The 12,467-nt window shown below is 38.9% G+C and overlaps 1 protein-coding gene across 1 annotated transcript in view; it reads right to left on the reverse strand.

Annotated features, from left to right (window-relative positions):
• The window catches only part of PTPRR (protein tyrosine phosphatase receptor type R), a 147,069-nt gene that overhangs the window by 126,473 nt on the left and 8,129 nt on the right, over positions 1–12,467 (reverse strand). Inside the window, exon 2 of the mRNA XM_075856954.1 lies at positions 6,396–6,703. Within this exon, the coding sequence (XP_075713069.1) occupies positions 6,396–6,703 (308 nt within the window). The remainder of the gene's footprint in view (positions 1–6,395; positions 6,704–12,467) is intronic.

Below are 12,467 nucleotides of genomic sequence, written 5' to 3' on the forward strand. Positions count from 1 at the left end.
TGTTAGATGGAATTTTGGCCCACTCCTCTTTGCAGATCATCTGTAAATCATTAAGATTTCGAGGCTGTCGCTTGGCAACTCGGATCTTCAGCTCCCTCCATAAGTTTTCGATGGGATTAAGGTCTGGAGACTGGCTAGGCCACTCCATGACCTTAATGTGCTTCTTTTTGAGCCACTCCTTTGTTGCCTTGGCTGTATGTTTCGGGTCATTGTCGTGCTGGAAGACCCAGCCACGAGCCATTTTTAATGTCCTGGTGGAGGGAAGGAGGTTGTCACTCAGGATTTGACGGTACATGGCTCCATCCATTCTCCCATTGATGCGGTGAAGTAGTCCTGTGCCCTTAGCAGAGAAACACTCCCAAAACATAATGTTTCCACCTCCATGCTTGACAGTGGGGACGGTGTTCTTTGGGTCATAGGCAGCATTTCTCTTCCTCCAAACATGGCGAGTTGAGTTAATGCCAAAGAGCTCAATTTTAGTCTCATCTGACCACAGCACCTTCTCCCAATCACTCTCAGAATCATCCAGATGTTCATTTGCAAACTTCAGATGGGCCTGTACATGTGCCTTCTTGAGCAGGGGGACCTTGCGGGCACTGCAGGATTTTAATCCATTACGGTGTAATGTGTTACCAATGGTTTTCTTGGTGACTGTGGTCCCAGCTGCCTTGAGATCATTAACAAGTTCCCCCCGTGTAGTTTTCGGCTGAGCTCTCACCTTCCTCAGGATCAAGGATACCCCACGAGGTGAGATTTTGCATGGAGCCCCAGATCGATGTCGATTGACAGTCATTTTGTATGTCTTCTATTTTCTTACTATTGCATCAACAGTTGTCTCCTTCTCACCCAGCGTCTTACTTATGGTTTTGTAGCCCATTCCAGCCTTGTGCAGGTCTATGATCTTGTCCCTGACATCCTTAGAAAGCTCTTTGGTCTTGCCCATGTTGTAGAGGTTAGAGTCAGACTGATTATTTGAGTCTGTGGACAGGAGTCTTTTATACAGGTGACCATTTAAGACAGCTATCTTTAATGCAGGCACCAAGTTGATTTGGAGCGTGTAACTGGTCTGGAGGAGGCTGAACTCTTAATGGTTGGTAGGGGATCAAATATTTATTTCTCTGTGCACAATGCAAATAAATATATATAATTTTGACTATGTGATTTTCTGGTTTTTTAAAAAAATATAATCTATCTCTCACTGGTAAAATTAACCTAGCCTAAAAATTCTAGACTGTTCATGACTTTGACAGTGGGCAAACTTACAAAATCAGCAAGGGATCAAATACTTATTTCCTTCACTGTATATTAACAAAACTAAAAATTGCAGAACTATGACAGAAAACCAGAAATGACAGTTAATGTTACTTATTGACGGTTGTACATTGAATTCTACAGATTAAAACATGTGATATGTTTCCAAGTCAAATAAATGTAATGTGTCTGGCTCCAAAGTGTTCAGTCAAATTGAAATGTTTCAGGTTTCAAGTTGCATAAGGGTATGTTCACACGGCCAAATTTCAGACGTATACGAGGCGTATTTTGCCTCGTTTTACGTCTGGAAATACGTCTCAAATACGTCGTCAAACATCTGCCCATTACTTTCTATGGGTAGAACGCTGTATTGTCCACACGACGCGTAATTTTACGCGTCGTACGGCAATTACGACGCGTAAAATTACGCCTCGTAAAAAGAAGTGCAGGACACTTCTTTGGACGTTTTTGGAGCTGTTTTCTCATAGACTCCAATGAAAACAGCTCCCAAAACGGAAGTAAAAAACGCCGCGAAAACGTTGTGAAAACGCCGCGAAAAATGCGAGTTGGTAAAAAAACGTCTGAAAAGCAGGGTCTGTTTTCCCTTGAAAACAGCTCTGGATTTTCAGACGTTTTTGTTGACTACGTGTGAACATACCCTAAGTGTAATGGCTCCATTTGCACTGGATAAAACAGTCCTATATTAAACATACTCATGCACATAAGAATGTTATGTCCTCTGGGAGTCTCATCCTTAGCCTGCAATGGAAAAAGGAAGGGAGAAATCTGGATACATTACGTACACGACTCCCTACCTTGTAATCAATCTAGACGTCCATTGACTAATGCAGGAAGCATTAACATGCCGAGCTATATTATTTATAACTGGTGAGGAATGGCTTACAAACCTTTTAAAAGCACATCAGCTGTATCTTAATAAACCTTACCATTGATTTACCACTTATAAATAAAAGGTTATGGGAAATATAATTATTTCATTTACATGGGTTCTATTGCAGCATATTCTTCTAAGAATGGCAATAATGAAACAGTTATTAAATTATGTTCAACATTAAAGTTATTTAAGTTAAAAACTTTTTTTAATGATTTAGCAATCTAGCTGCGACAATAAACATTTGTATTATAAGTTTAAATAAAATCACTTTAAGATTGATGACAGTGATGTTACAGGGATAGATACTACAGCTTGTTAGTTTAACTGCTCAATGGATACTACCATCTGCAAATATTACCCATACAATATTATTTTCTGTGTCTTGTCCATTTGCCTATCAAGTCTTACTTTGAGCATATTGTCTAATAATTCTGAATATTTAAGTAATTATAAAAATGGTTGTACATTAGAATAGAAAAAAAGGCTTAGTTAAGCTATTTATTTTTGCTGCTTTGTTTGTTTGTTTGTTTGTTTGTTTGTTTGTTTGTTTGTTTGTTTGTTTGTTTTTTAAGTGACTATCCATATATATAAATAAGGCACTGAAACACAGGCACTAGGCTAACATTTTCTGTTTGTGAAGTTCACTTGTCAGCTTTGCTGTGTAGACTGGAACAGAGTCAGCAGAGGGTGGGTGAGTTAATGACAGCTCTATTGTACTGCTAGAGGCATAGATAAGGCAGGATAGTAACACTTTACACATGGATAAGGATCTGCATGCAGTTCCCCTGGTCTCTGGGGGAGCGGAGTCGTACTTTCTGGACACTGTAATCATTTATGACATTTCTCTGTCAACTAACTTCCATTCATATCATGCTGCATGGATGTGTATGTTTATTTCCACATATCCAGTCCTACCGTATGGAAACACATGGGTAATCAAGAACTACTGCCTACAGTCCCTTCCCAATGGTCATGGGCCTCATTGTCTCAGTGACTGCATTGTTAAGTCTCAGCACTCTACATGCTGCAAAGAGAACCCCTTAAAAGACAAAATTAATCAGCATAATAAGCCAATCTCATGTAAAAAATTTCCATTTTAGTAGTTTACTGGTTCAGATACTGCTGTAATAATTTCTGCTACATAGAATTACAGCAGCCTCTAGTGGACACTACCAGAAAGTCTGAAAAACAATCATAAATGTAGGAGTATTCAGATATTTTATTTGAGATTTATTTAAAGCAGAATTATATCATCAATTATTGAAAAAGTATTCTGAATAGGTTGTATTTGAATTTTGAATGAAAGTCAATGTTTTAACACTTAAAGGCTATGTACACCTTCAAAAGCAATTTTTTTTAAAATAAAAAGGTCAATCAGTGTGTTTTGTGCAACTTTATAATTAGTATTTATTAAAAATAATTTTCACTTTTTGAGATGCAGCTGAGCATATATATAGCACTATTACCTGAATCCGTCAGGTCCGTGTGACTGACTGGTTCAGTGTCAGCGGGTCCTGGGTGTCTCTGACATGCAGGATCCACCTGTAATCTATCACATCTAAGTTATGAACGGGGATCCTGTGTGTCAAAGACACGCAGAAACACTGACACTGAACCCACCAGGTCCGCACAGGATTCAGCGTAAGATACGGCTGGTCTGTATACAGAATACAGAGCAGCGGTATCTCAAAAATTAAACATTTTTTTTAATAGAAACTATAAAGTTGCAGAAAACCCACTGATTGACATTTTCCTTTTATTAGCCAGTTTCAGATATGGCTTTTTCTTTGCCACTCTGCCCTGAAGGCCAGCATCCCAGAGTCACCTCTTCACAGTAGACGTTGACACTGGCGTTTTGCGGGTACTATTTAATGATGCTGCCAGTTGAGGACCTGTGAGGCGTCGATTTCTCAAACTAGAGACTCTAATGTACTTGTCTTGTTGCTCAGTTGTGCAGCGGGGCCTCCCACTTCTCTTTCTACTCTGGTTAGAGCCTGTGTGTGCTGTCCTCTGAAGGGAGTAGTACACACCGTTGTAGGAAATCTTCAATTTCTTGGCAATTTCTCGCATGGAATAGCCTTCATTTCTAAGAACAAGAATAGACTGTCGAGTTTCACATGAAAGCTCTCTTTTTCTAGCCATTTTGAGAGTTTAATCGAACCCACAAATGTAATGCTCCAGATTCTCAACTAGCTCAAAGGAAGGTCAGTTTTATAGCTCCTCTAAACAGCAAAACTGTTTACAGCGGTGCTAACATAATTGCACAAGGGTTTTCAAGTGTTTTCTAATCATCCATTAGCCTTCTAACACAGTTAGCAAACACAATGTACCATTAGAACACTGGAGTGATGTTTGCTGGAAATGGGCCTCTATACACCTATGTAGATATTGCATTAAAAACCAGACGTTTGCAGCTAGAATAGTCATTTAGCACATTAACAATGTATAGAGTGTATTTCTGATTAATTTAATGTTATCTTCATTGGAAAAAACTGTGCTTTTCTTTCAAAAATAAGGACATTTCTAAGTGACCCTAAACTTTTGAATGGTAGTGTATATCTTAAACTACCCTCAGTCATCCTTAATTCTGTGGCAGGCATTGTATGGGACATTCTTAAGAGGTGCTCTGGGAGATATCTATAGTAAGCACTCTGATGGGGCATCTGTTGCAGGAACTGTATGTGGGCATCTATAATAGGCACTGTTTGGAGCTATCTTTGGCGGCCAATGTATTGGAGGCAGGCTTGGGTGGGCATTTGTGACTGGCACACTCTGTTAAGAATACTTCAGTGGCTTAAAGGTTGGGGCTAAAAAAGTTAACAAGAATATTTAGTGCTATTCTACATGTGCTGCATAACATATTAGATGAATTTAACCTGGCACACACACCATTACTTTCAGTCCATGGAGGTACATGGAAAGGTAATACTTTCCAATTTCAAATGTTAAAGAGTATGACACTATTTTAAAACGTTATATAGTTCTATATAGTATATGTCTATTTTTAACTGATTTCTAAGCTCTACTATTTTTTATTCCACATGCAGGTCATACCATCAATAAGAACCAATAGGCATATTATTAACCAAAAAGCAATCTACTACAATTTCTGGTTCAGGTTGAACCCCTTGATCATGCTAGAACCTGGGCCCATTGAAGGATCCTCTAGTCTTCTGGTGGTCCATTATGATAATTTATAACAGTAATACTTAATGTTACATATTATGTACATATTAGCACACCAACAATTACAATTATTTGTAATACATCAAACATATAATTCTCAAGAGTCTGAGTCTGACATTAAATTTTAACTAAACGTAGATTCCTTGGAATATAATGCAAAATCTTCCATATGCCAAAGCTAATTAATCCTCATTTGGAAACTGCTTGATATCATTTGAATGAATAATGATGGTAAATTGCTATATCCAAGACTGACTTTTTAATTAAATATCTAGCAAACCATTAAAATAGAGCAGCTAATTAAGGCATAAAACTTCCACTGTATTCACATTATTCCTCATGTTCATATATGGCAGCTGTAATAGGAACCTCTGTGTAAAAATATCAAGCAATTTTTTTTAGGGGGTTTTGCCTCCCTCTTGATCAACACAGTAGGATTACAGGTTGAAATGTATGGACTCAATTGTCCCATGAATGCATGTTGCTAATGCCATATTCTGACCGTTCCATCAACATGATAAAGACAACCATTTTTAAGTCCATATTGGTCCAGTGCTAGTGTTCCTGTGTACCCCAGAGTCATGTTTGCACAGAGTATGGTCTGCAGTTAAAGCTCATCTTTGCAAGGAAGGAACAAAGTAGATGCAAAGTATATCCTGGACTCTTACCATTCCCTGTGGCCCCTCTTGACAACTAACTATTTTGGTCACAAGAGTGATATTCTGTGCATGGGTCTTGTTTTTCATAAAATTCTAGCAACAGTTACCTGTGTGTGAATATATGTATGAGAGGGTTTTTGCATGAAAATATGTACGTCTAGACCCCTTCCATCAGCTGCTATTGCTGAGTGAAATGGTCAGATAGTCTTCAAGAACAATTAAGTATTGCTTCCACAAGTCCTTTAGATGGAGACTTGGGGCCTTGAGTTGGAGGACTCGCTCTATTACATCCATATACCTTAATATGGCATATCAAAGTGTTTGTCTAAAGCAGGCAACCACTTACCCACTTTAAAGATGTATGACGAGCTTTCAGTCAAAGTTTTAAGTTTTAACACACTTACCACTAAAATCACACTTGATTGTGGAACAGGAAGATGTTCTACTTCAACATCTGGATCCTCTGAGGCCAACAGATTCAGTGCTTTATCGTGTGTTGATCGAGGAAAAGCTGATTTGACAAACATTGGATGAATATATTTACTCATTTTCAAGTGGGTTGAAGAATGAAAATTGTGTTCAGGCATTTTTTGTCTTTCCAGATCTAAACTCTTTTCAATACTCGTATGTACTTGACTGTAAATAAATCTGGGTTTTCCGGCCTTCTTCTCCCGGATTGCCAAGATATGATCATTGTCTCCAGAGAAGCACTCTGTTGGCAAGGAAAAGAAAAGCAATGACATATGTATAAAATTTGTTTAAACTTGGGCTCTAAAATAAAGAAAAAATGGAGTGATATGTTGTACAAACTGTCTACCATATTTTACCAAATAAAATCTTACAACACTGGATAAATGCATAATTGTTAGAAAGGTAACAGCAGTTTGGTTGCTGTTTCCATAAAGAATGTCACTATATACACAGAGTTGTATCTCAATCTGTAGTGAATGACGGACTCTTGAATCAACAAAAATATTTAAAGCAAAATTTGTCGACCCTAGGTGGATATCTGCAAACTAATGTTCCTAGAGATGGAAAGCTATCTGCAAAAAAATCTGCCAATATGGGATTGGAACTAGAATGAGAGCGATGGAGTGGAGCGCAGACTTAGACATCCTTGGAGGCTAAACAATCATTAGATAAATAAAGAATACCACAATATGATTAACCCCTTAGCGACCAGGCGTGAAAAGGCCTTAAAGGGGGTTTCCACCTTCTGAAAACTGATGACCTATCCACCAGAAAGGCCATCAGGGATGATCTGTGGGGGTCCGACATCCGGGCCCCGCACAGATCAGCTGCTGCCTCCATGCACCGGACGTACATGCCGGAAACACTTAGCTCCGGCCATGGAATAGCGGGCGAGCTGATGTACTGCAGCTCTGCTTCTATTCAAGTGAATAAGAGCGGACCTGCAGTTCTGCAGCATGGCCTCTATGCTATGTACGGAGCCAACTGGTTCCAGGCTCCGTACATAGAATTATGTGCCAAAACATCTGGTGCCCGCAGGCCACCGGAGCGGCTTATCAGTGTGGTGTCCAGGTGTCGGACCCACCCGGATGATATACTGATGACCTATCTGGTGGATAGGTCATCAGTTGTCAGAAGGTGGACAACCCCTTTAATGTCCAGCTCAATTTTTTCCTTTTTGAAGACATCATAGTAGACTCAGACCTGCACCACCCGCCATCAAAAGACAGTGGACAGTCAAGAAAGGGTTACAGTGGAAATTCTACAGTTTGCTGTTATGAGCTGAGGAGGTACAGCTAAAATAGTGCTACTGTTTGGCCGGAGTTTTGACATGTTTAAATGCTTACGTTTTGACATTTTCGGTGCCCTTGGGTCGGTGTGTGTGTGGCTAAGGATAATGGATCAGAGAAATTTGGAGCCAAATATAAAGCATTGGGTGAATATGCCAAGGATGCATTCAAGGGCCCTTCCTGTTTCAATAGACATTTTTCTAAATGGTGGGTGTTCATCTGATAGGACCCCCCACGATCCTGAGAATGAAGGGGCGGAGGCACTGGCCACACAGCTCTATTCAAGTAAATTGGGCCGTGCTGTAGTTCCTTGCCAGCCACTGCCTTGCAGGGAAAAACTGTTAAAGGGCCCCAGCGCTAAACCAGCCCTGGAGCCCTTTTGTTCTCAGGATCATAGGCGTCCACTTTTTTCAAAAGTCTAGAGCAGAGCAGATGACTGCAATCAAACCTTCAGTATAGTAGATTTCATCTTAGGAATTTTTAACCTTGTAATATTCCATCAATTATCAAATGATAGACATCACAGGAGATGACACCCAACATTTCCAGACTTCTGATTATCAATTCTGCAATATTAAGCAGTGGTGGTCACAACTACAAAACTGGGCATTTCAGGAGTTTGGAAAAATAGGCAACCCTCTAATGTGGGAGCTGAAGTGGTTGCCATATTTGTTGTCTTCCAACTGTGCCAGTAACAGACATAACAATAGAATAGAGTACTTGCCATCTTGACAAAAGAGCACAGCTCAAGGGCCTAAATTTACTGGGAATGTTTTAATGAATTAATTATTCAGCTAATAACTCCTGATTCTTTACTATTTTAATATTGTAATTTTTTTGTTCATTTTAAACAACTATAAAAAGAAAACCAAAAATACAACATATTCTTCACATTTCCCAAGTTACTTAAAATTATGGCCAGTGCCACTAAAGAGAAGCAGATGGTACCATTAGGATCCATACTATGCAGTCTAGGCACCCTTAAACATAGTTTTGAAAAACAAATTTCTAGTACATAACTTTCAGTAACCATTCCTAAGGGTGCATGAGTGTAAAACAGCTCCGTATAATCTCTGAGTTGCTTCTAGGGGAAAATATCTCTGTACATTGGTGCCGTACATAGGCAAGATATGGCAGCACATGGAGTGTCTATGGCGGCTCCATTGTACAGAGCAGTAGGGACTCCTGATTCACAGGTCTGTGCACACGGCTATGCTGTGTGCGCAAGTTCTTATACAGTAAAATCATTGAAAGACATCAACATATAAAGGATAAATATTTGGATTGCTAATGCAACATCTTATCAGTGAAATAACGCATTGGTACATGCAATAATTTGTAACTTCACCATTTAGTTGACATTTCTAATATAGTTATATATAATCCATACTGCATATTTCATGTTCTCTTTTTATTAAACACAATAAAATAAATAGTTAATTTCTCTTATCAGCACATCACCAAAATGTGGTGAATGATGGATGTTATTTGTAGCACGGTCCTGCCTAGATAAACGTTTAAAATAATTTTATTAATATGATATTAAAAGTAGGGCACTAATGCCAAAAATACTGAGTATAGGCGTTGGCAAACAGATTCCAAGGTCCCTGATAAAGTGTCAGGCAAAAGGTAATGTTGTTGTAGCGATGTAATTTCCAGACCGCCTGAAATTCCCCTAGCGACGTGTGATGCATGTTGCATCTCCTTGATTGGCTGTGTAGTTACCAGGAGGCCGTTCCATGTAGGTGGGCGTCATCTCGGCGTTGTGACACACCAATTGGCTCCGGCCTCACATCACGCCTCCAATGTAGGTGGGGCAAACCGTATAAGGCACTTGAGTGTCTCCGGCGCGCGCTAGACCAGTTACCAGTGTCTCAGTGCACGCCGGAGAATACAAAACTAACAGCATAATATGTGCTGTTCAGGAGTTCTTTAATAATTTTAAGCAAACCAAAACCCCTGAGGACGCTCCCCTGTACTCACAGGGTTGCAGAAACGCATTGGGACTTTGCTTACTTGTGGCACACAGACCACATTTATAATTGCTAGGGTCCTCTGTTTATGTTCTAAGTGGTGCACGCTAATCGGCTGTGCATATAGGACATTCTAAGGAGGCTTGGTGATTTTGTATTGCTATGGCAAATGGACGAGGAGTACGATTCACTTCCCCTGTCTAGTGTCATATTGATTAAAGGTCTACCTTACATTACCTTTTGCCTGACACTTTATCAGGGACCGTAGAATCTGTTTGCCAACGCCTATACTCAGTATTTTTGGCATTAGTGCCCTACTTTTAATATCATATTAATAAAATTATTTTAAACGTTTATCTAGGCAGGACCGTATTATTAACAATAAACGTACACTATTTACACTGAATATTGGAATTTAATATGTTATTTGCAGCAGCGTTATCAAATAGATGAGGGTCCTGAATGGGGGACTTCACAGAGCTTACACAGATTCCCTAATAGGGTATTTGAAAATGTGTTTTTCTAAACCAGACTATTCCTTTAAACATTAGGATGTCATTACATAAATGGTAAGTAGCAAATTAGTAAATAGCAAATAAATGTTATTTGCCTATAGGTATGAAAGCGCTATGCCTGTAGACAGTACTGCTTTTAGAGCACCTTTTGACCCCACAAGTCTGCTTCTCACCAGCTAGAATCTCAGACATAGATGAAAGCTAAATTAAACCAAAAAACTAAAAGTCCGGGAAGCAAAATTCATTTCTGAATTTTGTTTTGAAGAAGACATTTTTCAGTCAGCAAAAAACTAAAAATGTTAGTTTTAAACATGATATTAGAAGCCCCTTTCATATCAGTTGTTATTGCTAAATAAAGATAGACAATCCGTAGCTAACTGGTGCAACACTGTGCTTAGATCTGTAGAATGTGTCATTGTTGGCACTATGTTAAATTGCCAAGGTACAAACTGGAAAAAGCCACTGACTGCAATGTCACTTGCTACATATCTTTAAAGTATAGCATTGAAATGACTAAATCTGTACGTCTATTTTCCATACTGCAGTAAGTATGACTGCTAAACATAATTATATTGATATCCATATGGACAGACTATTAACAATCTGAAGAATTTGTTTGTACCTTCTTTTTTTCTGAGTATCATGATATAACATTTTACTGATCCTAGTCATTAAGCCATCATTTAGATGATAAAAGGGTGCATTTTGAATATTCTCATATAGTTCCTCTTGAGGAGTCCTTTGCCTCAGTAAGGAAATACTGGCCAAACATATTAGATGCACGTTGGCCGAACTCGCCGATTTTGGCAGGACAGGTCGACCATCCAATGTGTATGGTGGCGTCCCGACTCTTCCTCGACAGCAGATTTCGGGGGAGTGAAGGGTCAAGCATGTTGAACTTACACATGCCCGATCCTTTTGTCTGAAAACATCAACGCTCGGCCGAGCGGAGCGTGCATGTGTATGGGAAAGTCGGGTGGAATAGCTGTTGGCAACAGCTATCACAAGTGTATGGCCAGCTTAATAGTTCCCACACATTTATATAAAATATTGTCACAGCCTACAAAATAATTACTTTATCTGAGTAATAGTCTTTTTATTTTTAATCAAAGATTCATTGCACCCCTGTCTCTTTGAGAACACAATATTTTTTTTATACCTCCTAACACATTGTCAGTGAAATAAAATGTTATTATTTTACCTTTTATATGTCAAATAGTACAGGTTGTGTGAAGATACAAATTTTATGAGTCAGAAAATCTGAACTGAACATGCATAACTGAGGTAAAGATGCATTGTCCTTTAGGCATTATGACCCTACGGTGAATTTAAGCTTAAATATAAATGACAGATAAGTTAACTGAACAGTTGGAGCCACTTCAGGAAGTTGTTCTTTCATGGCATTTAACTCTGCAGTATAGTTTTATTTCATGGAGGCATGTTCGAAATGTGTTACTGCGTGCACCTTGCATTATTAAATAACACTTGACAACTCTGCAGGAATATGCATACAGTTATTCAGCTATGAGTCCTACTGCCAAAGACAAGATACTTTATATTCCACTGTTTACTTCATGAAAGATTAAACATATGGGTATGTAGGTGGCTAGGTTTGCTTATCCATAAATAAAAGGTATTTCCTGTCCTAGGGATCCCGTCACTCCGGTGGAAGAGAATCCTTTTAGGTGCCAGAGGCATAGCTATAGGGGTGCCGAGGTAGCACTCGCACTTAGGCTCTTCTTCCTGATGGGACTCAAAGATAGAAACCTGTGATTCCCATACAATATTGCCCCATTATAAATTTCTTGTAATGCTTCATCTTGAATATTTAGTTTTGAGTTTTAAACTGTAAAAAAAAGGCAAGCTGGGGAGCTGGAAAGAGTTCAAGATGCGCAATTGGATAAAAAAAAATGGGATGATGTCTCTTTTATAAGTTCAGGCTAGGAAAAATGGAATTTGAATTTAATATGTTTAGCTTAGAAAAAGGATGCCTTAGATCAGTGGTACCCAACCAGCTGCTCAAAAGCCACATGTGGCTCGTAACCCCCTGCTATGTGGCTTGCCATAGGAACCCTGAGTTATACCCAATATGACATTATGACATTCACAATATTACAGACATGCCCTATCCACAGAATTGTGCCAGTTTGTGTGGTGGAAGACCAGTGTGTTAATTTCAAATTTAAATATTTACCTGCAAATTGAAATTAATTTTTTTTTTGTTTCTC

The sequence above is a fragment of the Rhinoderma darwinii genome, chromosome 3 (genome assembly GCF_050947455.1).
Source record: "Rhinoderma darwinii isolate aRhiDar2 chromosome 3, aRhiDar2.hap1, whole genome shotgun sequence".
NCBI lineage: Eukaryota > Metazoa > Chordata > Amphibia > Anura > Rhinodermatidae > Rhinoderma > Rhinoderma darwinii.